At 39.3% G+C, this 24,320-nt stretch overlaps 2 protein-coding genes across 2 annotated transcripts in view; one reads left to right on the top strand and one right to left on the bottom strand.

The window, feature by feature from the left end:
• The window catches only part of PLPPR5 (phospholipid phosphatase related 5), a 111,010-nt gene that overhangs the window by 80,981 nt on the left and 5,709 nt on the right, over positions 1–24,320 (top strand). The gene's annotated exons all lie outside the window — the stretch shown is intronic.
• Positions 19,082–24,320, bottom strand: part of SNX7 (sorting nexin 7) — a 29,487-nt gene continuing 24,248 nt past the window's right edge. The window contains exon 9 of the mRNA XM_065072585.1: positions 19,082–19,494. Within this exon, the coding sequence (XP_064928657.1) occupies positions 19,426–19,494 (69 nt within the window). The 3' untranslated portion in view covers positions 19,082–19,425. The remainder of the gene's footprint in view (positions 19,495–24,320) is intronic.

The following is a 24,320-nucleotide window of genomic DNA, read 5'->3' on the forward strand; positions in this document are numbered from 1 at the left end:
TCCTCTAGACAGATTAGACGGTACTGTTGAAATATATTATTTTCCTCATGAGCAGCAGCATCCTGTATGTCTCTGATTTCTGATGAATGAGTATTCAGGTATGTCAGACATTTTATCCTGTGGTTCCGCACAGGGCCCTGGCTGATGCTGGAGCCTGAGTGAAAACAGAAAGCACAGGACTGTGTTGGAGCAGGTTTCCAGCCACTGGAAAACCCCAGTGTTAAAGCTGGGCTTTTGGCAACACCATGCTCGGCTTCACATGGCTGTGGTGGTTGTTACCTGAGTGTGCCTTGCTCAACAAATGAGGCTACAGGAAAAATAAAGTCATCCTCATTAGGGTGTTTGAGTTTTGCTTCGTGGAAACAAAAGTAAAATATTTCCTTGAGAAAACTTTATCAAAGAAAAGGAAAAATATCGGGAGGAACAAATAGTATGTCTTGAGTAGTAATAATTTTGCAGAATAGGCATTTTCTTCCAAAGGAAGCCTGAATCTAGTTTGGTTTGGCAACCAGTAAAAGAGGCTGTGGTGGAAGTAAGTAAGTGAGGAAGGAGAAGCTCCAGCTCCTCAGGAGCTGTTACTATGTCTACAAAGGGTTTTTTGTGTGAGGCTAGCTTAAAACTGATGACTTTTAAAATTAACTACAGACAGCTACTACCACAGGGTTTTGCTGAAGCTAAGAGCTTAGTAAGATTCAGAAAAAATAATTTGATGTATAGATGGTGGAAATGTTCATAATTACTACATACAAAATTTTAAGCTATTTACAATATAATTAAACAATTAGGCTAAGGAAGCAATCTTAGTCCTGAAGAGAGGACTTCTCCTATATGATTGTTGTTTCATATCTGCTTGTACCCAACCTCTCGTGAAAAATCCAGTGCCAATACCTACCAGAGACCACATACTGGACTAAATGGATCGTGAGTCTAGTCTCCACTTCAAAATTCTCTCTCAGCTATTTTAGATCTGTGAATTGGCTACAAATGACTTAATAAAAATGGTTAGTATTTACAGTTTGGACTGCTTGGATCAGAAGTGAGCAAATCAGTAATGTGGCATCATTTCCGCTTTCTGCCTGGCTTCATAAAGACTTGGTTTGGGTTGTTTTGTGGAAGTGGTTTTGGTTAGTAATAAAATACAAGGTGAAGTCTCATTGTAACAGGGTAATAATGTTGCAAGTTTGACAAACATGATTTGTGTAGCTAGCAAATACTGTGCAGGTTGTAAACAGCTGAGGAAAATAACATAAATTATAGCAGAACATAATGTAAGGAATGGATGTTGGGGTCATTCCCATGGTGTTTCGGTAACCTTCCCCTTGAGTTGTGCAGCTGTTAAAGTAGACAAGATACAGTTGCTCTAATTTAGCAACTTGGCATGCAAATGCCCCTCTTGATTTCTATTTAAGAAATAATTCAAATATTCATTTAATAAGTAATAATGGGAAAGTACTAATTTAGATATGACAGGTCAGTAACGAACCTGTAAAGAAGTTGGATGTGGGCATCATCTGATCTTTCTATAGTATCAGCTCAATATTAGTTTGATCTATTAGTCCTTTGCATATGTTGCAAAACCCATCTTTTATCTCTGTCCACTGGGATAAGCAAGTGTAGGAGTGGACGGCAGGCTTGACATGGACTTCTTTGAATTACTTAGAGCTTTTTTTTTTTTTTTATTTAGCATTGCCACTTATTAAGATTTGTTTTCTTTGCCAGACAGAATTCTTTCCAGTATTAAAAACTATGGAAAACTTTTTTTTTTAGGAATGTGAACAGTATTGAATATTAAAGAAATTACAATACAGTGAAAAGACATTATTTGTTGCAGTGCTAAAAACAGAGGAACAATAAACAATTTTATAGATTACAATAATGTAAATCACATGACTGAAAAGAAATTTTTCGAGACTGTAGTGCAGTTAGGGAAAGTGTGATTTCAGGACTAGAGGTGTTTAGCAGTTGCTAGAAATCAGCTATAATCTTAATATTTCTTGCAGTGGTTCATTTTAAGTTGTATAACATTTACACTTGATCCAAAACGAAGACATATGCTGTGGAAAGAGACTGGATCAATTTTTATATTGATCTGCAGTTTACTAAGGTATTTTGACTGCACCAGGATCTGATGCTTTTCCAATAATTCATAAACAAAAAGTAATACACGACAGTAAATCTGGTTAACCCCAAACTTAGTTTTAGGAGGATTTGTAGTATTTCAATAAAATAAATACATTGTTATTTCTTCCACTGGGTTTCTTCATTTAGAATGACACAACTGTTTGAATAGACTGTGCGTGAACTGAGCAAACCTGACTCGCTAACGTTTTAGGCTTGTTGTATAACAAATAGTTTGCCACAAGACCCAAGAGGATGATGTTTTGGGGCAAACTATTGAATTCCTGTGGGTTATCATTTTGATGTGGTTAATTACATATACAGTTGCAAGTTTAAGGAATTCTGTTCCTTTTGGCAATCAAATAGTACAAAATGCCCTGTATTCTCATACATGAGATTTCCTTAGTTACTTTCTGCATTTCAAAAAACCTTCCTCACTTGTATTTCCCTTTGTAATTGTCTTTGCTATAGGAAAAGTAGTGTGCTCAAAGGCAGTCATTTAATTTTGATAACATCAGAGCTATAATATTTTTATTTCCTCGCGATCAGATCTGTCTGTTTCTCCTAGGTTTTTGAAGCAGTACATTCCCATAACAAATGCCACAGGCTGCAGAACCCTTGATGTTAAGATGTTGCTCTGATTAAGAGATAGGCAGCCAGCAAATTGGAAATGCTGATCCTCAGATGCTGAGCTGGAACTTTGATTAGTCACTAGCAGTAAATATAAAAGTCATATCAAAATATCTTCCTCAGTCACAGATAAATATTATGTGTCATCCCTGCCTCTTTTGCACCGATCCCTCCTGTTCTTTGCAAAAAACACCAGCAGCCAAAATGTAGCACGGGGGTAGGAAGCGGTCAAGAGTGGTCCATGAAATGTGATGTAAATTATGTAAGAATGAAGGACGTGAAATAATACATATGTCTAGTGCCTTGCAAAGATGCAGTAGCTGCAGCTCACCTGGGCCAATCTGTTTAATGTTTGTCTCACAATGTATACTGCTTCCTAATGGATAATCTAGTTGATGTGGCTTCTCCAAAGCCCCATTCAGCTGTGGAATCTCTCACCATAGGCTGCACAGGCCAGTATCACCCTGTTTTTCAGATGCATTTGCAAATTATCTCATTGCTGCCAGACCCACGTGTGATGCCTGAGCCCAGGTGGGAGCTGCAGCTCCAGGCTTCCCCCAGCACTGCCCAGGCTGGAGCACAAGGGGTTCCCACATGGAGAGCTGAGGCAGGTCTAGAGGAAGAGGCTTTAAAAGGCCTAACTACCGGGCACTGGACACCCCTGGCCCTCTGGGGAACACACCTGGGTCTCGTGTAGGTCTCATACCAGGGCAGGGATGGAGCCTTGCGGGGTCCACCACAGCTGAGCAGCCAGGTGGGTGGGAGATCACCAAGGTGTGAGGGCCCAACAGTGGTTGGGCCAAGATGTCTCTTTAAATGGACTATTGCCCGCCTCAGCTGGAGCACTGTGACATGGAAAGCTGTAACCTGGAGTGCTGTGGCAATGAGTGTCTGTGCTGGGAAAGGGGCGATGACAGGCTGTGTGAGCCTTGATGCTGTAATAATACCTGTAAGTATAAATGAGCTGGTAATCATAGCAATTACGTAAGAATTTATTATTTATTTTAATAGTGGTTTTCAGCTATTTTTTAATATTATATAACTCAGTTATAACAGTGATAACAATGTGAAAAAATCAGTAGTACTCTGGACAACATCTCATTTCATAAGGGATCTATTTTATAGCTTAATTTTAACCCTTAACTGATTGATTTACCTTCTAGTTAGTAGGAAATCCATCATGTAGTCTAAGACCAAGTACTGTAAATTTCCAAACAAGAGGGAAAAAAAAATAAAGGAAACCACATCATCCACAAAAATAATGAAGTTGAACCCCTGATTTAAATTCTAATGTCTATTCAGCCTTAACTATAGAGCTGCAGCTGGTACCTCATAATATGAACACTTAAGTGGCCTGTTGAATTTATCCTCAGTGTCCACAAATGAAGTTATAAACTTTCTTTAGAGCTTCACTTCTGCTTCAGTGCCTGCCCATAGTGGTTCTGCAGACTTCACAATAGCCCTGTGTTTCCCTAGCTGTGCGAAAGGTTCAATAGCAAACCTGCAAACATCCCGTGTATTTAGCTCTCTGCAGCTGTGCAAACAGCACAGTGCATTTTCAATATTCTGCTTTAAACATGCACATGGATAATTGAACTTCAAAGCAACAACTCTGCTAATTCTTTTATGAAGATGCAAATTACTAGTGTGACTTCTCACCAGATTGGGAGTTTAATGGAACAATCAGTCTGATCTAAATCCGCCCCAAGGCATGGGCACAGTTGGGGGTATTTCTGTGAGTCTAATCCATACTTTACTCACTGGCATGGTGCAAAACTAATAGTAGCCTGGAGTTAGCGAAGTTTTCATGTTCAAATCCCAATACTCGAGTTAACTCCCTTTATAACCTACATTATTTCAGGAACAAGGGTCCTCATTCTGCTTTTATTTGCAGGGAGCAAGCATGAAGATAAAAGTTTAACCATGGGAAAAAAAAACATTGTCTTCTCAAAGATGTAGTGTGGAAAGATGAAGTATTTGTTAAATTCAGTGTCTTCTCTTTCAGCAAAACCATGTTCAATGGTGGTTAAATATGTGGCATATTTGGCTCCAGTGTACATATTTCCTGGTATATTTTTTTTAAAAGAGCCTTAACTTGATAAATGCTTGGCATTTTCTCCTCTGACCATTACCATTGTACAGCCAGCTTTTAAATGAAAGGCTGAAAAATACATTAGGTGCCTCAAAGGCAGCCAAAGCAATTTAGCATCCTGCTTTCCAGTTCACAGAAACAGATATGAAAGTTTAACTTCTATCTATTGGGAAGTCCAACTCTAATTCAATATAGAAAATTAAGGCCCAGGAGGAATAGATGGCTTTACTTGTGTCTTCACACTTTTGCCTATGTCCCCACATGCACCTACAATGAATTGAAATAACAGACCAGATTATGGTATGACATATTATTATGTCCTCCATAATGTATGAAGTCATGCCCAGTATAGAAAGTGCCAGTCCTGTGCATCAGAGCCAGGGTGCCACTGAGCTGGCACAGAAAGTGGGAGCTGGACATGGAGTGTGTATCATTTACTTATTTATTCATTATCTCCTTTTTCTCTTCACTCTGCTCTTTGATCAGAGACTCCCTACATTTTTTATTATGCCTCCTTGTGCTCCATTTCCCAATCTGTTTTTCTCTGCTGGGTTATTTCCTCTGGGTCTTTTTTCCTGTTAATTTTCTCACAGCATTTTTGAAGCAGAAAATGCATCAAAAATGCTTCAAGTGTGAGCTGAACTTTAAAACCCATAGTCTTTGAGGGACTTCAGGGCTGAGGTGGACTCACTTCCCTCCTTGGTTAGGAGGATGGGGTGGGCCTGATGTGTCCAGCTGGGCTGGCAGCTTTGGTAGGCAGGGCAGGTACTGTCCCCAACAAGGACCAGAACTTAATAGGAGCAGGCTGGTGGGAGCTGCTCACCCGAGCAGAAAAAAGCACCACAACCAGCCATCCAGCCACTCTGCCTCACTGATGGAAACACAAGCACTTTAAAGATAATCTGAAATTTTCTGAAGCCTCAATATTTGATACATGAACAAGAGAAATGTGAGTGGTAGAAAAAGCCCACAGTAACAGAGTTGTCTTACTAGCAAGCAGCACAGAGGTGAGTGATGGTCACCTTCAAAAGCTGCACAGGAACAGTGATGCAGCTTCTCTGCTAGACCAATAGCACAAAAACCAGTATCTGAGCTAGGGAAAGGGACATTGGGAGGTGGTGACTCCCTGTGCTCTCCCCAGGAGCTGACAGAGAGGCAGGAGCACAGAGAGCGTCCCACTGCAAACACACATGCTTTCGGCCCCTTCCAGGAGTTTACCGTGCCACCAAATTATCCTCGTAATAGAAAGGAAATGCTAAAAGCCGGTGCAACCATGTGCAAGCACCCCTGAAAAACGTGGCCTGCTGGCACTTCTTTAAATCTGGCATTTAAAATTGCTCAGACAGATGGAACAAAAGTATGTAATAAAATGTGACATTTTATTTTATCATCTATATTTGTTAAGTGAGTTCTTCTGATCATTCCCACTGTCAGTAGTACTGAATGCGAACCAGATTCTGGCAATTTTCAGTTTATAAAAACCAACTCTAGAGGTCAGACAGAAAAACAATAAGTAATAATTAATTACAGGATACACATTTATCCACAGAATCTGGCTATGGTGGGTGACAGCTCAGCCTAACAGAAAAGAAATGACATTAATCCAAAACGTCACAGCTTCTATAGTCAATCATTACAGACTACTCAGTAGCAATTGTCTACTTTGTGGTCTTCCTTGTAGATATTTCTATGTATCAAGGTTTTAATAGAAATTCAGAAAGAAAAAAATATATTTGGCTTCCTCACTGTCTTCCAAGTTAGTCCCACTTGTTTGCTTTGATTTGTAACAGAGCACCTTCTCTCTGTCCTCTTCAAAGCAGGGCTCCATTTGAAACATACTGTGTGTCCCCTTTGGTTTTAACTCCTTGCTGCCCTAGACAGACTCCCAAGGCCTCTGCAGAGCACAGGTACAGCTGGCAGCTCTTACAGACCACGGCAGAGAAACACACTGATTTAACTCCCAATTTTTTTATTCAAGAGAAGCTAATCCAGAGGGTCAGTATGCCCTGCTTAGCATTGCTAACGAAAAGAGGTGGAAAACTGGCGTAAGCACGGAGTGAGCCCTGATACCCTGAAAGATTGTCCCCCACTCCTCCTTCTTCAATTTGGCCGGGGACTTCAGCAGCACTTGTATCAATGTTCAGTTAGTGCTAAGGTGGGAATATTAAGCAGTAAATGTTTGAACTTTCAATTAGCAATTAAATTAAAAGCAACCTCCTCACTGCAAAAGAAATGTCATTGAGAACAAACTTTATATCTGACATTATTTTCCAAACACTTTTATTGCATTTTACAGGTGACACTTTTCTGGGCCCTAGCCCTTAGTTTGCAATGACTACTTGCTCCTACTATGAACATGAATAGTTTGCATCCCTAGAACATACCGAAAACAAAAGTTAAGAGGTAAATACTAATTCCACTGTAAAGTCCCAACTTCAGAGCAGAAACTGCTGTGTTAGGTGCTTTATCAACAAAACTGAAACACACCCTGGTCTTGAAAGCTGGCAATCTATGGAATTGCAATATTTACATATATGCTTACACAAATGCTTGGAAAAAATAACCACACTAATACTAAAATTTGTTCACTGTTTATTTATGACACCATTTTTCTCACCAAAGAAGACAAAGTAGCCAAGAAGGTACTGCCACCTGTCTCTAAGGTGCAGAAATGAGCTGGAAGCTGGTGATACAAAGGGTGGGTTTGTCCAAGGATCTTCCCTTGAGCATCTCATTAACAGCAGGATCTATAGCTGGGACACTTGCTTGGAAATGGCTGTTCCCCTGAGGAGAGCAGAGAGGGACTGCAAGCCCAGCTGCTTGCAGGTGGGGAACAGGGCACAGGACCTGCTGGGCCTGCCAGATTTCAAACTCCTGAAAGCCCAGTCCCTTGCTCCCCAAAGTGTGGGATCCCTCATCCATGTAAAGACAGCATTCACACCCTGGCTGGCACTGCTGCCTAAAAAATACATGGCTGAATATAGAATCATAGAATCAATTTAGTTGTAAAAGACCTTTAAGATCGTCAAGTCCAATCATTACATAGAAGTGAAGCCTCTTGTTTTCATCCCTCCACTCCAGAACTGCCGATGCTGACCTCTCGCTGCTGCCAGCATCGATGCTGCAAGGGAAACTCACCAGCACTGTCGGTGCTTTTAGCATCAGTGTAATCTCTTTTAGGCTTCCCGAAGGCTGGCTGTGTACGTCATACGTACAGCATTTCACTATTAGGGAACTTGTCACTTGGGGTAACCTGTGCTGTTTGGTGGTGCTGAGGAGCAAAGAGAGTAACTGAATGAACCCAGTCCAGGCAGCCCGTCAGCCAGCTGAACAAGCTCCCTGTAGACAGCACTCTCGCTGCTGGATGAGCGATGAGCATTGAGGAGGATTTTCAGGAAGCCAGTTTCAAGTGGGGACATTTTCAGCAGATGCACCAAACACTGGATTGGAAGAAGAGCTTCCATGTTTGGATGGAAACTGGGTTTTTGCCACATGGGTTTTTGGTTGCGCCTCTGAACAATACACAGGCCAAGAATTATTTGAAAAATTATTCAGCAACACATTTCAAATAATGAATATTTCAAGTAAATCATTATGGACCATACTTGAATAGGAAAAGAGGCAAAATAGTAGATAAATTATTCATGCAGCTTTAGCACTAATGTAATAAATATTACATGGTGTCAGAGGGAAATGAAGGATTTTGAAATAAAGAAAGAAAACTAACTATGAAGAAAAAGCACTGGAAAATTTGAGAAGGTGAATACACCATTTTGAGATATGTGAATAATAATGAAGAGACTAACGGGATAAATAAAAAAGTATGTCAACTGCAAATCACTTTGAGAGGTAAAATGCTCCTCCCCTTTAGTTCTTTCTCTACAGAGAATATACAAACTTCTCAAACTTCCTTCAGCTCTGCTTAAAACCAAAAAAAGGCAAACAAAAGAAGGCTGCCTGGAGTTAGCCAGGTGGTAACATACCTGCATCTGCCTGAAGGGAATGACATCATCGGAAGAACTGATCTACAAAAGGGCTGTAACATTTGGAGAGAAATAGTGTTTTGAATATCAAATAACATTACTTTCATTTTGCAGGGTGACTTTTCTCTGCAGCTTAATACTGAATTAGGACGAAAGGACTGTATATTTTTAAGGACAGAATCCATGAGGTTCTGTTGTGCTTCAGGAAGGCACGCTCAGCAGCAGTAGCTGCTGTGCCATTAAGCACGTCTAAGTGGTCAGTCAAATCTGTTCTGACATGCTGCATCAACTAACAACATCATTAATTCCTTATTTGCTGTTTTGCTCCAGTGTAGTGTGTACAGATTCTCACTAGTCTTATCAGTTGATTTTTCATTTTAACATTTGAAAAATGAATATTTTTTAAATCTTATTTTTGTGTGAGAGAGGGATTTAACCTTTTATTTTTTTTTTCCTTCCAAATCCCTTCTAATTCACCTTCCTTTTCAAAAGTAAGTAGAAAATGGGAGAGAAGAGGAAACAAGTTAAAAAACCCCAACATATTCCAAATGGATTTTGAAAAAACTAGTTTTTCTAAAAGTGGAAACAGACACATTACACATTCTCCATTGACAATGGACTTGGACTTCTTTTAACCTCAGGAATAACACATTAAAATGAAATGTTTTACGTTTGTCACTTCTATAAATGTCTCATTTACAAATTCTGTCATGGGCACACCAGTCTCCTCCTCATTGGACATTTACCAGCTTTGGCATATCAATCCATCTTTTGCACATCTGCTCAGAAAATGTAATTAGTTATACCCATATGCTGCAGAAGTACATGATAAAGCTTCAGAAACAGAAAAGGCCATGAGACTTGACAGCCTTCTCCTTCCTACTATGTGTATTTTGTCAAAGACTTAGAAAAGTGAGAAGCTTTTCCTGCCCTCTGCCGCAGAGTGGGGATATCACTGTGTTCTAAGCAACTGCAAGAGATTAGGCAAAAGCGATTTATACTTTATTCTAATACTTCTGGTTCTATTCACTTGAGAAAAATGTTTATTTTGTAAAAAGATGTAATATTCCCCAAAGAGACATACGTTCTTTCCGTGGTCGTTAACACACTTAGGAACTTGTCCTTGCAAAGAAATAGTAGATAAGACGGACAGGGATCCTCATCTGAAGTTTTGTGGCATAGAAGGCCTAGATGAGTTCACAAAATGAACTCATATGTAGCAAATACAGGCACTCTAAGCTTGTTGGTCAGCTTTCTGACAGCCTCAGTTTTGCTGACAAGTGGCGAAGGAGAGAGGGATTACAACCCAAAACCAAGCTCAGCAGCTGAAAGTTGGTTCAATAGCATTTTGTGCTACTTTGGCTCGTGGGTAGAGCTGTTCCACATTCACCAACATTTAGCCCCTGCATTCAGTGGCCATGTCTCTGCAAAAGGGCTGGGCAAAGGGCTGGTGTAACTCCCTTAGACTTTACTCAGCTACAGGATCCTCTAAAATGTTGGGGAGTTTTGTTTGTTTATGGTTTTTGTTTGTTTGTATTTCACTGAGCAACTTTAATTACCTTACATGCATATGAGGATTTTCTTTCTTATGACACCGTAGTTCACCATAGTTCAAAGCTACAGACACTGGAATGGAGATTTATCCATTAATCCCAGCTTCTTCAAAATTAATCCCAAAGGATTAAATATGCTCTGGATACACTATAGTTGCATCTCCATGGCAAGGGGTTTGCTGCTGTTCTCAAAATCTGCTGTGATGAAACATTATTTTAGTTTTCCCCTGGATGGTACATTTTCAGCCTCAGATGGTGCCATGTTTAAAACCCAGGATTACAATTCCATTCACAAGAGATCTGAGCTTTCAAGAGGACCTCACCCTCACGGTGTGGAGCAGAAGCCACTGGCCACTCCTTAAATGATATAGTACAAAACAAATTCTGAAAATGCTGAATTCTGTCAACTCTGTTTTCTTGTTTTGTTGCTGAAATCTAAAACAACGTGTCACTGTTCACTATCTGAACTAATTTACAGTGATTCAGCATTACAGAAACACTATGTTAAGTTAATCTCTGACATACCACATTTAGTTGCGTATATTGTTTAATGGCTGTACATTTTTCTTAAAAAAACACCAAAACAAAACCAACTTTCAAATTATTATCATTCTTTTACTTCAGTAGGGGGTTCAAAATCAAAGCTGCTGTACCTCCATTCTCCCACTTTTCTTTTGGGATTAATTTGGGAAAAAAAGAAAAGCTTTCCTAATTATACAGATTTAGCTTTCTTATAAGCTGGCTATTTTAAGATCTGTTTACAAGATCACAATATGAAACATCATTCAAAAGCAGCGTGAATTGATTACATCCTTCTGAAGAACATGTAGCACTAGAATGTGCATTTGTAGCTGTTATACTGCCCTATAATTAAGGCTTTATTGCTTCCCTTCTAAACACATGTTGCTGCTGCTGGAGAACAGCTGAGATACTTAAGATCAGACAATGGAAAATGCTCTCCCCCCCCTCTCACCCCAAACCACCCCCCAGCCTTTTAGAAAGAAATGGCAGAAACACTGTGGTCACTACCAAATATAAGTTAATATACTGATTATATTTTTCTGTTCCAATTCCTTTTTAATGAGCAATTTTTTTTCCCAAATATTATTAATAATTAGAATGGCGATTAATTGGGAGACTTCATATTAGAACAGCTGAACACAGTCTTTGGTCTTTTCATTAATTTCCATGGATTCTGGTCAGCAATCACATTGGGAATATTCACGTATTCCACAACGAATGAAGAGACTAAGACACAAGAGGCACCATATTGATACATTTGCATGGTTAGAATTACTTAGAATTACTCAGGGAGCTCAATTCTGCTCTGAACTGATGTCACATATTTGAAAAACTAAAATTAATACTGAAATGTTCCTTGCACTGAGCAGCTCTCCACACAGATGAGTGAGCTAAATGTCAGCTGCCAGCTCTTTGGGCACATGGCTGTGCCATGTGGCACTGCGCTGGCTGTTTTATGGAGTTATGCATGTGTTCCTACATCCTCACTATAAAATAGCTGTACCACAAATAATGAATTAGAACAATCTAGCATCTGGATCTGTGTTATTGGTGAGGGACTCCCAATGAAAATCTTTCCAGCCTTGCAGTTTATTTGTTCTGAATAAATATTTTTGATAAACGAGAGGACATATTAAAGGGCAGATATGAAATAGTATTGTTTTCCATAAAGGTCATCTATAAGACAAATGCTTCTAAAGGCAGACAAACATATATAGCAATAACACTGATCAGCTTTGTCAAGTTGCCGACAATGACTTTCTGAGCAGTGGAGCCAGAATTCCCATAGCAACCCTCAAAACTTTCACATGCAATATACATTTGGTGTTGGTAGCAAGCCATATAAAGTAAGAACAGGAACATTTTGAGTTAAGGGTTAAAAACTAAGCTAAATACAATTTAAATCATGAAAGCAAGTATCCTAATTGTATCCAAGGTATTTTTTTCCTTCTGTACTATTTTTGGATCTTCTATATTCTGAAATCTATGTATAGACTGCAATCTGAGTGACAGATGACAGTTATCTTTGTACCACTCCCAGAATCTCTTTTGAGTAACGATGTGCTCCTCAGCATCTCTCTCAGCACTGGGGCAGTGCTGTGGCTGGGACAACCAGGGTGACCTGTCCCCCACGTGTGCCCGGCTCTGTGCCAGCTCCTCCCTCGGGACTGCGTACCCCTCCTAATGTGGCTGTGAAAGCCCCTATGAAACCTGGGAGAGGTGCTCAGCTAGAGGGCAAGAACCAGGGTGGGACCTGCAGGAAGGAGCTTCACGGCTTTTACAGAAAGGGGAAAAAAAGAAATAAAAATCAGAGAACGTCTTCTATTGGCATCTCTGCATTTTAGCCAGATAGGGAATGGCATTTTCTAGCTTGGTTGAAAGAATCTGGCTAAGACTTGCTGGTTTGACCCAGTACTGCCTTTCTGTATTAGATATTCTGGATAGGGCTGATGCTGGTCTGTACTGAGAGTTTCTCTGCTTCAGCACAAACTCGGAAATGAAGAAAAGGCTAATATAAAAAAAGGGTTCCAGGTTCAGTCTTCAGCAGAAGTGTATTTCTTCATTTGCTGTACTCATATGTGACAAAATGAGACATGACTGTATTTATGTAATATTTTTAAATTCTTTTAACAACTCTGTGCCATAACGCACAAACATAACCACAGAAAATTTAAATTAGTTGCTTTTTCTGCTTTTGCACCTCCTCTTTTACATTTCTTGATTATTTTTCTTCCCCACAGTGAGATGGTAGCAAAATACGTGCAGTCGCAGGAATAAAGCAACACGCTGGAAGGCACCAATAAATATTGAACAACTGACTTTACTATGTTAAGCTGTCACAATTAATCTGTTTATAAAGTTTGAACTGTCCTGTTATGGAATGAAAACATAGTCTCTAAAGAGCTATTCTCACTTAGCTCTTTTCTCTCAAACCCAATTACAAATCTTTCTCTAACCTTGCTTTAGCCTTGCTTTTATGTCAGCAGAGTATCTGCCAGGATTTTTTTGTTTATTGAAAAAGGTATTACTGGTAGACAAAAGCAGGAGAGGATGTACTAAATTCCTGCAATAGTCTTCTTTCTCTTCATAGAATTACTCTCAATTTTCACTTTATTTCATAGACTCACAGAATACTTTTCAGGTTGAAAGGGCTCCTCATAAACTCCCCTCTTTTGCTTTTACTAGATAGAAACTTTGGACTCTTGCGCTGTGTATATTGAAGTTATCAAGCTGTAAAAAGAGATGAAAATGCATTACTGAATCTGAAACTCCAATGAGCTGATGCTCATTTAGGTAGTTGCTGCCAACCTTAAGGGCTCAGCACAATTCTCCAGGCTCCTGGGCAGGAGGTGCTGATGTTCAGAGCAACTCTGGCTTTGTCCTGTAACCAACAGCCAAACAATGCAGAGCCCGAGAGAAAAAACAGTTCTTCACTTAGAAGCAAGGAGCTTGGTGATAGTTGTACACATACGGAACTTCTTGCTCAGCTCTCGTTACAGATACTGGTTTTTTACCTCCTGGTGAAAGCCTAATTTATAATTTAAATGAATGCGATTCCAGAGTACAAACAAAAAAATAAACGTCTTACTTCTTTTCATTTGCAAAAGAGCCTGGTGAGATGTTTAGCTTTTGTAAAAAAAAAAAACAAACAAACAGAAAACACACCATAACATTGGCACCACTTATTTTTGATTAAGGAAGTTAATTCAAAAGGCAATTCAGTTGCTCTTTAAGCTGTCATAGTGTTATAACAATTACTTAAAGCAGAGTGAGTCTTCCCCACACCACGTAATCAACACTGCCTTGACTCTGAGGAAGTTTCTTAGTTTGGCTTTGTCCATTAGTGGCTTACTGGCAACTCTTGGTTAATTATTAATGCAGACATAATAATGCTTATTCTTTAACTAACCTGCTAAGCAATACAATTATCACAGAAATTACTCCTGCTGTCATTTCACAGTCTAGATAAAAAATTTTAAACCTCAAAGTACGGCTTTTTGCCTGTAGGAAAACTAATACAATGTTTTATGATAGTTTTTCTGATTATATTTTAAACAAGGACATCTTTTTACACTTCTGCATTTCTTTTATTGTGTATCTTACCTAAACCAGGATGTACCTTCACTTTTCAGGTCCTCAAACCCCCCCAAATCCACTGAAAGTTTGTGGCTGTCCCTTTCAGGATGAGCTGTTGCCCTGTGTTCCCGGCAGCGAGGCAGAGCCGCTGCCTGCAGTGGGGCTGCACTGCAGTGCTGCAGCTTGGAAAAGCAACGCAGGAGGTTTCTTGAAGAAGTTTAAGGTTCAGTTTGTTGGCCAACATTTCTCTTAGTCACTCTGTATTCAATAAGCTGCCTCTGTGGGATCTCTCCACGACAGTGATGGGGCTGGAGTCAAGGTAAGAGAAAGCCCATCCACAGCTCATTTCACACAGTAAAAGCTTCAAAGCTGTGCAGGGTTTTATGAAATTTTTGCTGTCCCAAGTGCTCTCTGCTAAGGCTACAATTTGATCCTCTGGTCACTCGAGTCAGATAGCAGGTGGGGCTCCTCCATTTGTCAGAAAATGTTTATTTAGCCATTTTCTTTTTTAGTAAACCTAAAACATATCAGAGAAGCCTATTGCATACACCTCTGCCCTCATCCATTCTTCATAAAGCTGCAAGGGACTGTTGGTGCAATGTAGTGGGCAGTGCTGACATGTAATATTAAAATGTGATGTGTGCATAAGAAAGAAAACCCCTTGATATTCCTCCTGGCCTGCAAAGCACCTGCTGGAAGGTTGGTCTCATGATTCATTTATGTCAGCATTATCTTTATTTTAGTGATGGTATCAGTGAAATCCTGCCCATAGCTATCAGGCAAATGAAATAACTTCAATATATAAAGCCCAAATCTTTCTGAAAAGTCACTACTTTGGGTGCAGGCTGATAGTAGCAGGGACCAGCAGCTGGTTTTTTATGCCTGTATTTATTTCCTTTTTCTCTGGACACAAGTCTTGCCACAGATCACTTTTCAAGTGACGGAGTCTGTACCAGGCAACCATTTAATATAATTCAGTGCTTAGAGCCACTGATGTCTTTCCTGTACAAGCCATCTCTGTTTTACCTTTGTTACCAGCAGCAATCTGTGCTGGGAACAGCTTCTGTTAGGTAGCTGAGAAGCTTTTTGTATGTTGGTTGTTGTGGGTTTTTTTGTCTTTATAAGTGTTTTCAGTCTAATTCAAGAGTCTTAGGTACGAACCACTAACTTATGAAGAGGCAGCATCTTCTCAACACCTGACCTTTTCTTCTGTCTTGGAATTGTTTCTTCTTTATGGCCAAGGCATGGACCAGAATGACCAACCCTTGCAGCCCCATGCACTGTGCAGCCACACTTCTGAGGGAGCTGCTTGTGGTTAGCCAGGAGCTGGGGCTTGCAGAATGAACTCTGAGCAAAAGGACACCTCCTTTCTTTCTTTTAAGTATTTATCTGACTTGTGCTTTCTAAGCAGCTGTACGTAAATTCAAAATGCTGCAATGGGCACTTCAGAAGTACTCAACCAGTAACTCATGACTACCCGCCAATAGTCCCGTCTCTGGCATTGGGCAGAAAGGGCATCCCTGCGAAAAATGGAGTTGCTGGGCCGAGAAAACACACTCGGCCATGTTTTCTCTGCCTGCCTGGGTAAGCTGATAAACTGTGCCAGTTCTGTGTTGTACGGGTGGTGATTGTCTAGCAAGGAAATGGCAGGCACAGTTTGAATTTTCTGTTTTACCGTAAAACACTAATGTTGTTTTTAAAGTGATCTCACATAGTATTTGGTAACAAAAGCCACACAGAACTGAATGGGAGACTTTATATCACTCAGAGCTGTTTCATGCTCTCTGCAGACAGATACACTAAAACATTGCATTGTTTTTACACTGGTTTCTTTTCTTGAAGATCAGATTTGCCTTTTAAGTGTTTAATTATTTTCAGTCTCCAAATCTCCAGAAGAAAGTTGAGGCCTCCAGACAGAAGCTCTTAGCTGTAAGCAGCTGAAAGCTGAATTCCTAGTCAGACTTCTGGCACTTCAGGAATTATTTAAAGTGGTTGGGCTCTAACAAACTGTAGAAAAATAATCTGAAAACAGCAGAACAAAAATCCAGTAAAAACAGGCAGAATGATCTTGAGTAATTGAATAGTTTAAGCACTTTCTAAGTATTAGCCTAAGGAAGGTGAGCCTCCATGAAAGAAAAATCTTTGGAAATGAGTCTAAGTACACAATATACTTTCTAAAATTATAATTTCCCAAAGTATTTGCATGACACAAAAAGAATGACATTTGATTGCGCTTAAGGAATAGACCTTGGTTTTGCATTATGATGATAGTGCTACTAGAAAATCACAAAAATAACAACATGGTCACAAGAAAGCCTCTGTATAACTGATTACTAAAGTTTTCCCCTCCCCAGTTATGGTCTAGCTAAAGAGGAAAATAAATTAAAATAAATCATTAACATAATGAACCGCAGCCCACATTTTTACCAAGGATGCAAAAACTCCAATGGTGCTTCTAATTTCTGAATGCCCGAGAAAGCAGCTTTCTGCTCCAGCAGAACAAACAGGTAAAATCAGTGCAATGCCTACTGGCATTCCCCATCCAATGCCTGTTGGCATTCCCCATCTCAGCTAACCAGCCGTTACATTTTCTCAGAGGAGCCTAAAGCAAAGGCTCAGTACTTAATTTTTGGTAGCACTTAAATGTTCATATCCTTCTAGGTAAGCCTGTTCAAGCTCAATTGCTTGAACTTTCACTTATCTGGTATTCAGCGTGTTACTGCTGTCTGTCATGTTAGAATCCTGTTTATAAGACCATACACTACTGAGATTTGGAGCTAAAAACAGCAGGCAAAATTGAGTATTAATAAATGCAAATTCATGCTCACTGGGGAAAAGCCAATTCTCCTATATATACACACTGATGGAAATTAAATTATTTAGTAACCTTCAGAATAGCTCTTAATGTTAGTGGACAGTTCTATGGAATGGCAGCTCAGCATTCAGTAGTACTTTAAAAAAAAAGATTAGGAATTAGTAGGAAAGAATGATTAAAAAAATGGAAGCATAATTATGACAATATGTACATTTTTAGTGTGCCTGCATTTTGAACACCAGTTGCAGCAGAACTAGAAAATATAGAGAAAAGCAAACAATGCGCACAGATGTGAAATGCCTTTTGTACATGATGATATTAAGCTACAGGTTTTCCTCTGGGAAAAGTAACAGCACTTGGAAGACACATTACGAGTCTGTAAATTCCTGAGGGGCTTGAGGAAGACAAATAGGAAACAATTCCTCATCTCCTCACAATTTAAGAGGCAGGGGGCATTAGCTGAAATTATTGAGTAGCTGCTTTAGGAAATCACAAAATTATTTGATTGTGGAATCAATGGATATTCAGAATGGTAAATACTAAAAGTTCAGGGAAAGGCATTGCGGGCTGTTAAGCACATTGATAGAAGCTCTGATGTTAAAGAAACCAGGAAGCAGGAAGGATACAACGGGGAAAGAGCATAGTCCAGCACGTTGTTCTACCATGCCTCATGTGCACCGCTGGCCGGGACACGGCGGCACAGCCCGTGGCACCGCGCTGCCTGCGCCTGGCACGCACGCAGGTGAGATGCCTGCTGCCTGCTGCTCCCTGCACTATCGCAGAGGCATCTTAACTGCTATTTTATAGCTGAAATAAAAGAGCTGAGCTTTCATAAATACTGCATGGGGGCAGCATAAGAGCAGTCCTGCATTGCTGACAAGGCCCTGCTGGTATTACAGGTCTCACTTGCAAGCTAAATTTCTTAAGATCGAAGCCACAAAATAACTCATCCAGCTTGGACAGGTCCACATCCACCCAGGTGCAGCCTGTGCCCAGGAACTGACGCCCCACAGCCATAAGGCGACTGACAAGAGCAAGGTCACAAATTACCACCACAAAAGGGGAAGGTGAGGGCAGAAGCTCTGCTGTTCTGCAAGACCAGAGCTGTGGTTAGGCAGCCTCCGATTCCTGCACCTCATTCTTTCTGTATTCAGATTTAGGCTTGCTCAGACCTTAACTAGCAGGGAGAACAACTGCAGGAATTACAAGTGCAGACTGACAGACCTTTTGGGTGGAATAATTCAATGACGGGAACACTTTAATGCATATTGCATGAGTGAATCAGCTCGTGATTTTAATGCAAAACTCTCTTTTCCTTTCTTATCCCTTTCTCTTCCATGCTGGCTATCCAAAGAGGGAGGAAGTTAAGGATTACAGAGGGGTCAGCCATGGGAGTGAAAGGTTTGATCCTGCACACTGCAAATGGAAGCTCTTGTGTTGGCAGGATCAGTGCTGCAACTAATGCTGTATCATTGTAGAAACAGTCTGTTCTACGAACTGTCTGTTTTTTCTGTATCCTTTAAAAAATGTCAAATTGAAGGTGTTTAAAAGACATGTAAATGCTGAAAACTGGAAACTGAATTAACAGTACTTTCAGCAGCATTAATCTCACAGAACATGTTTGGCGTCTTTCCATACCACATTGCCATCGGGTGACTAGTACAATCTATTAAAATAATCCTCCTTGAAGACTAGGCCAGGTAATTTTACAGGTACAGGAATTACAAAGAGAACATAACAAGCACTCCAAAATACCAAAATGCTTCTTAAAGACTAGGATACAGAATGAAGATAAGCTTTCCTTATTAAACTTTTTATTAAAATGGAGCTATTTTTACATATTTAAAATAGTTTATATCCAAATTACGCAATATTTATGAAAACAATTGTATGCAAACACTTGCATAAAAATATGTAAAATCACAGCTAAGCAATATAAAGCAATATATGGCATGTTCCAAAATGTATTTCAGGACTAGAATACCTGAGTTTTAAATAAGCTGGTTTCCTGTATTTCATTGAGTTTTAACGGTTAAATTTAATAATGTATCTGATGTCATATAAAGCACTTCTTTGGTTGGGAGACACTTCATGGAAAAGGCAGAGATCAAGCAGAGATATTACTCAAGGCCTCTCTTAAGAATCTTCTTCCACGTGAAGATCCACTGTTTGAGATGCTAGGAAGGACTCCCACGTAGCAAGGCACTTAAAAAAAAACACAGATACATATGAATATAGCAGATAGATTTCTGAAAAACTGGTAGCCAAGGAGAAAAAGAAGGAAAAAAAATAGCAGAATAAATACGCATTGTCACAAGCTGCTTTTGTGGGACTATGGTAAGAGCAGAATATGGTTTCCTAGGCAGCTCAGTGATATGCAAAATGTTAGCCAACATGCTGAGTGAGCTGTAAAGGTCACTTTTACATAATGACAAGCACACAGTGTGAGCATCGTAATTGTATGTGTGAGCATGGAAGATGCTAACATTAATTATGCTCTTCTTTAATCTCTCCCTTTAGTTACAGGCAAAGATCACTTGCAAACAGAAAGTGTGCTGTTAGGCACAGTTCCCTTGTAATCTCTGTGGGTTCCTATTGTATATCCAATTTTCTTTCCGGGTTAAATTAAACCTTTTTTTTTTTTCTAAACATACAGAGAATTCACTTTTCCCCTGAGTAATGAGAAAGAAACAGGACCAGAAAAGCAGGGGTAGGGGGTAGGGAAATTGTCATCCTTACAAAAAGCAGCATTTCTCTCCTCATGGAAAAATGTATTTATAATTGTAAAAACTTTTTTTTTTTTTTTTTAATTGGAAGCACCAAGACTGTAGGCAGTAAAATGAAAAAAAAATCCCCAAATGCTTTCAGTTCAATTTGACTTAAATGAGTATTGGCAGCTTGGCAAACCATTATAAATTATAGATTAGTGTTGACAGTCATGGCAAGGCTACACTAGGTAACCCCTAGTGTGCTGATGCTTGTTACCCAAAGTACCAGGTTTCTACTGTTTCAAGTCTGTCATTAGAACAGGGCAGGCAAATTAATATATGAATTTTATTGTTTTGATGACGTTGAAAAAAACCCTTGAAATTTAAATGTTCTAATAAAATCTTGACTTATACATGCATACCTATTACTCTTGACAATGCAGCTTATTTATTACTCACTGTAGACAGGTTTTTCATGAAGAATCTTAAATACTGACTATAAATAAGTCTTCTGAAACTTCTCAGGAATGATCTTCTTTTATATTAAAACCTTGACAGCATACTCCATTTATCTGAACTTTGAATTAAATCAGTACCCTGAAAGCAGCATCAGTTCCTAAGTGAAAACTTTTGCCATAAGCTATTCAAGCCACAGTAATTTGCTATGCCCAGCTACAATGAAATATCTAGCAGCCATCTGTCATTGCTTAGGAGACAGGGAAAATACACTAGTATCCGTGCTGCTTGAACCCACAGCCACCTAACTGTCTTATTAGGCTTGTCTAGTGAATGACTTCAAAACTCTACCATTAAATATGTAGATTTAATCATATTACATTGAAGAGCCTAGGTCCTGGTATTATTGCATATCTACATGCAAGCAGACGAGTGGGAGGATCTGATAGTCATGAATAATCTTAAAGTATAAGCTCAAAGAGCAAAATGAAGAAGATGCACAGGATGAGCAGAGTTCGGAGAATCCATGATGACACAAGGACACAGAACCAGGGATACCCATAAAATTAGGAGTCACAAAAGTAACATGAGAAAACAAACAAAAGTCAGCACTGATTACGTTCCCAAAAACATTAAACAGTAGAAGACATGGGTGTGCAAGATAATGTGAGAGGTTAAAACAGCCAACTGACCTAAGAGACCACAGAGAAAAAAGTACACAGGAATTTATTTCTGCATAGGTTCTTAGTTGTAATCAGGCATATTAGAGACTGTTCCTGTAATTCATATATTGTGCCCTAGACTATGGAAACCATTAATCTACTCCCTCAGTCTTTCTTTTCTGATCTTACTGACAAAAATCCCCAACTAACTCCTGCTGCTTTTGCACGCATTATGCTGCTGTTCAGAGCACATCTAAGGTTTGAATTGCTGTGAGAAGAGAGGAATAACAGGATAAGATTCATGTGGAAATCTGCTTTCTTCATTGGCTTTTTGCAGAAATGTTAGTTTGAAATGGTAAATATAAAATCAGGGAGAAACAGTGGAAATAGTGCTAGCATGAAGAGTGACCTGCAAGTGCTACAAACTGATTTCTGACTTAAAAGGTCTTTTTGACATTTTGTATAAAGCCTTTAAGGTTTGATCATTAGATTCTCCCCGACTTCGCATGCCACTGTTGGCAGCTGCGTCTATCTGAGATGCCTGAGCTGGAAGGTGGCATCTTGGTTTTAAAATGTCAATGAGGCAGCTGCTCACAATGTGTCTTTGCTGTGGTGCTCGGACTCAGATTTCTGTTTGCTAGAGCCCAGTCTGGATTACCCGTCCTAGAAGACTGCCAGGAACAGCTGTTTTCCCAGGGTTTCTCTAGGTGTGGGAGAGGAAACGATCACTGTGTCCTGAAGAGTCTTTTGTTGGCAATGACTGACATTTATTTTCTGAACCACAGTTTAACTTATACCATGTATCTCCATGTTTTGTCATTCTATAATTTCAGTAAAGTGAATTAAACTACATATATCTGCACTGGCTGAAATGTAAAAATGGCTTTCTGTTATCTTTGCAACAGTGAGCCAAACTGCACGTGTTAAAATACAATCACAATATGTTGCCTAACCAGATAGATACAATCTACTGAAGTCTTTCCAGACGAAGATGCAAAGCATTTTTTTCAGTTACACAAATTACTCAGTTTTTAATTTAGCCTCGTTTATATAAAAACCCCACATTTTCCAAAATGTAAGAGCAATGGTGGCTCATTTCACTGTCAGACATCACAGTGCCGCTACAGCTGACAAGTTTTATAATTAACCATATCAAAACAAAACTAGGTCTCTGTGCCTTAGGCTCAAGCTTTTTTGTATTGTGAAGCATGAACTGCATAAACGACATTTTGTTAGTGATGTATACTTCAATATTATTACAGAATGATTTTACTTCATTCTCCTGGGAGGTTGATAATGGAGATCTAAACAGAGGATCAGTCAGCTTTCAAAAAGCAAGGAAAAGCAAGGAAAAGAAAAAAAAAGAAAAACCAAACCCAGGAAATTAAATGTGCATGCATAGGATTGAAATTCATAATCCAATTACTTGTAAAAGCCTGGTGGAAGATATAAAAGAGCCTACATATACAAAAGAAAATAGCAAGAGCTTAAATAAGGCTACTTTGCCTAAAATATACTGATTACTACTGCAGGTCACACATCTATTCTGCAACATCATTTTTAGAAAAAACAGCAAAAAGGTTTTTATATAGTACAATTGCATATCTAACTAAAAAGGAGATATAAAAATAGGATGTGTAGTAGGGATGATAGCAGCAGTGTGTCGCATGCCATGTGTTTTTCTGTTCCAGTTCCCTGTTTTCCACGGTTGATACCTTAAATATATCATTTCTGATGGCATTTTCTAGAGCAGAATCTGAAAATCAAGTCCTGTGTGTGTCTCAGAGAGAGACAAAAAATACTTTCATAGTTTCTGGGTGCAAGGAAACAAATACTAGAGTGCACAGAAATAGTGATTCCCACTATTAAAAAAAAGTTTTCCTAAAAGTATATAAAATACATTCTTATGGTTGAAGTGAATGAGGGTTCAAAGATGGATCCTGGCTTTGAAGTGACATTCTCAGAGACAAACTGGCTCAGCCATGTGGGAACTTTTGAAAATCACATGAAGTTCGTTAGCGAAATTCCCAGGCACTGCCGAGGTAGGATGTGATCACCATGCATGAGCAGCTCGCTTTTTGCTATGCAACCAAATGACTACTTAAATGCATCACTGCAGAGCCCTCTAGGGCAAACCACAAATCTCATTTATTTTCTACAGCTTTTACTAGGTAGAGAGGTACATAAGGGCTTTGGAGTTAGAGGGAAGTAGCAGTAATGGGGAAGGAGTATTGTTTTGCACTAATAAATATTTTGGATCAATTTATGCCGATACAACAATGTAGGTCACAGAAAGAGACTAAATTATGCTTGTAATAGTTAAGAAAATCAGGAAATTATTTATATTTTTGGAAAAGAGTAAGGCATGTCAATGCCAACAAGAATCTCACTATAACAAAGATAACTTTAGCTTTTTATCTGATTAAGCTGCAAAGGTTTAACAGGATTAGTTTGACACGAGAAAAATAAAATTAGAGGCTATGCTTTAAAACAAAAGCTCATCCACACACAATAAAAAACATGTTCTTTCAATGCCAAAACTAATTAAATATCATCCTACATTATGAGACAAACACAATCTTCCTGCCTTTACTAGAGCGCCTCATGAGCAGCAGAAAGCCAAATATAAGGTCTAACTAGTCTTTGGATCAGGTTGCAAAATCTAGCCACCTATTATGGTGCTTTTTCTAAATAGAAAACACTAACAAAGTTCTTTGCTGAGGAAAATGACAGAGTTTCTTTTTCATTGATGATGGCAATATCCTAGAGACTATAGTAAACACATGAGAAAAACAAAAGGAAAAAATTAGTAAATGTCTAAGGGCTATGGAGTTCAACATTGCCTGGTTTGGTTTTGCTAAATTGTACCAGAACACTTTGGACATGCTGGCTAAATACCACCACTACCACCAACTCTGTATCTTGTTTTGGTTTTAGTAATGCTGCATCCTTAGGGCTCTGCAGAATGTCTATACCTAACTTAATGAGAATACTCCTGGTGACAATCAGCTACTTCAGCCTCAGTTCCACCCTGCGGGCAGCTTGTGATTTCAGGTGTTCGGCGGTACCTCTGCTGGCCCAGGGTTCAGACAATAGTGTCACACCTCAGCCATGGGCAGAAGGAATAAAATAAATGGTACGGTGCTAACACACGCTTCATTCAAGAACTTTTTTTCTGTAAGACAGACAAATCAATGGTATTTAC

Source organism: Columba livia, chromosome 8, assembly GCF_036013475.1.
Source record: "Columba livia isolate bColLiv1 breed racing homer chromosome 8, bColLiv1.pat.W.v2, whole genome shotgun sequence".
Classification (NCBI taxonomy): Eukaryota; Metazoa; Chordata; class Aves; order Columbiformes; family Columbidae; genus Columba; species Columba livia.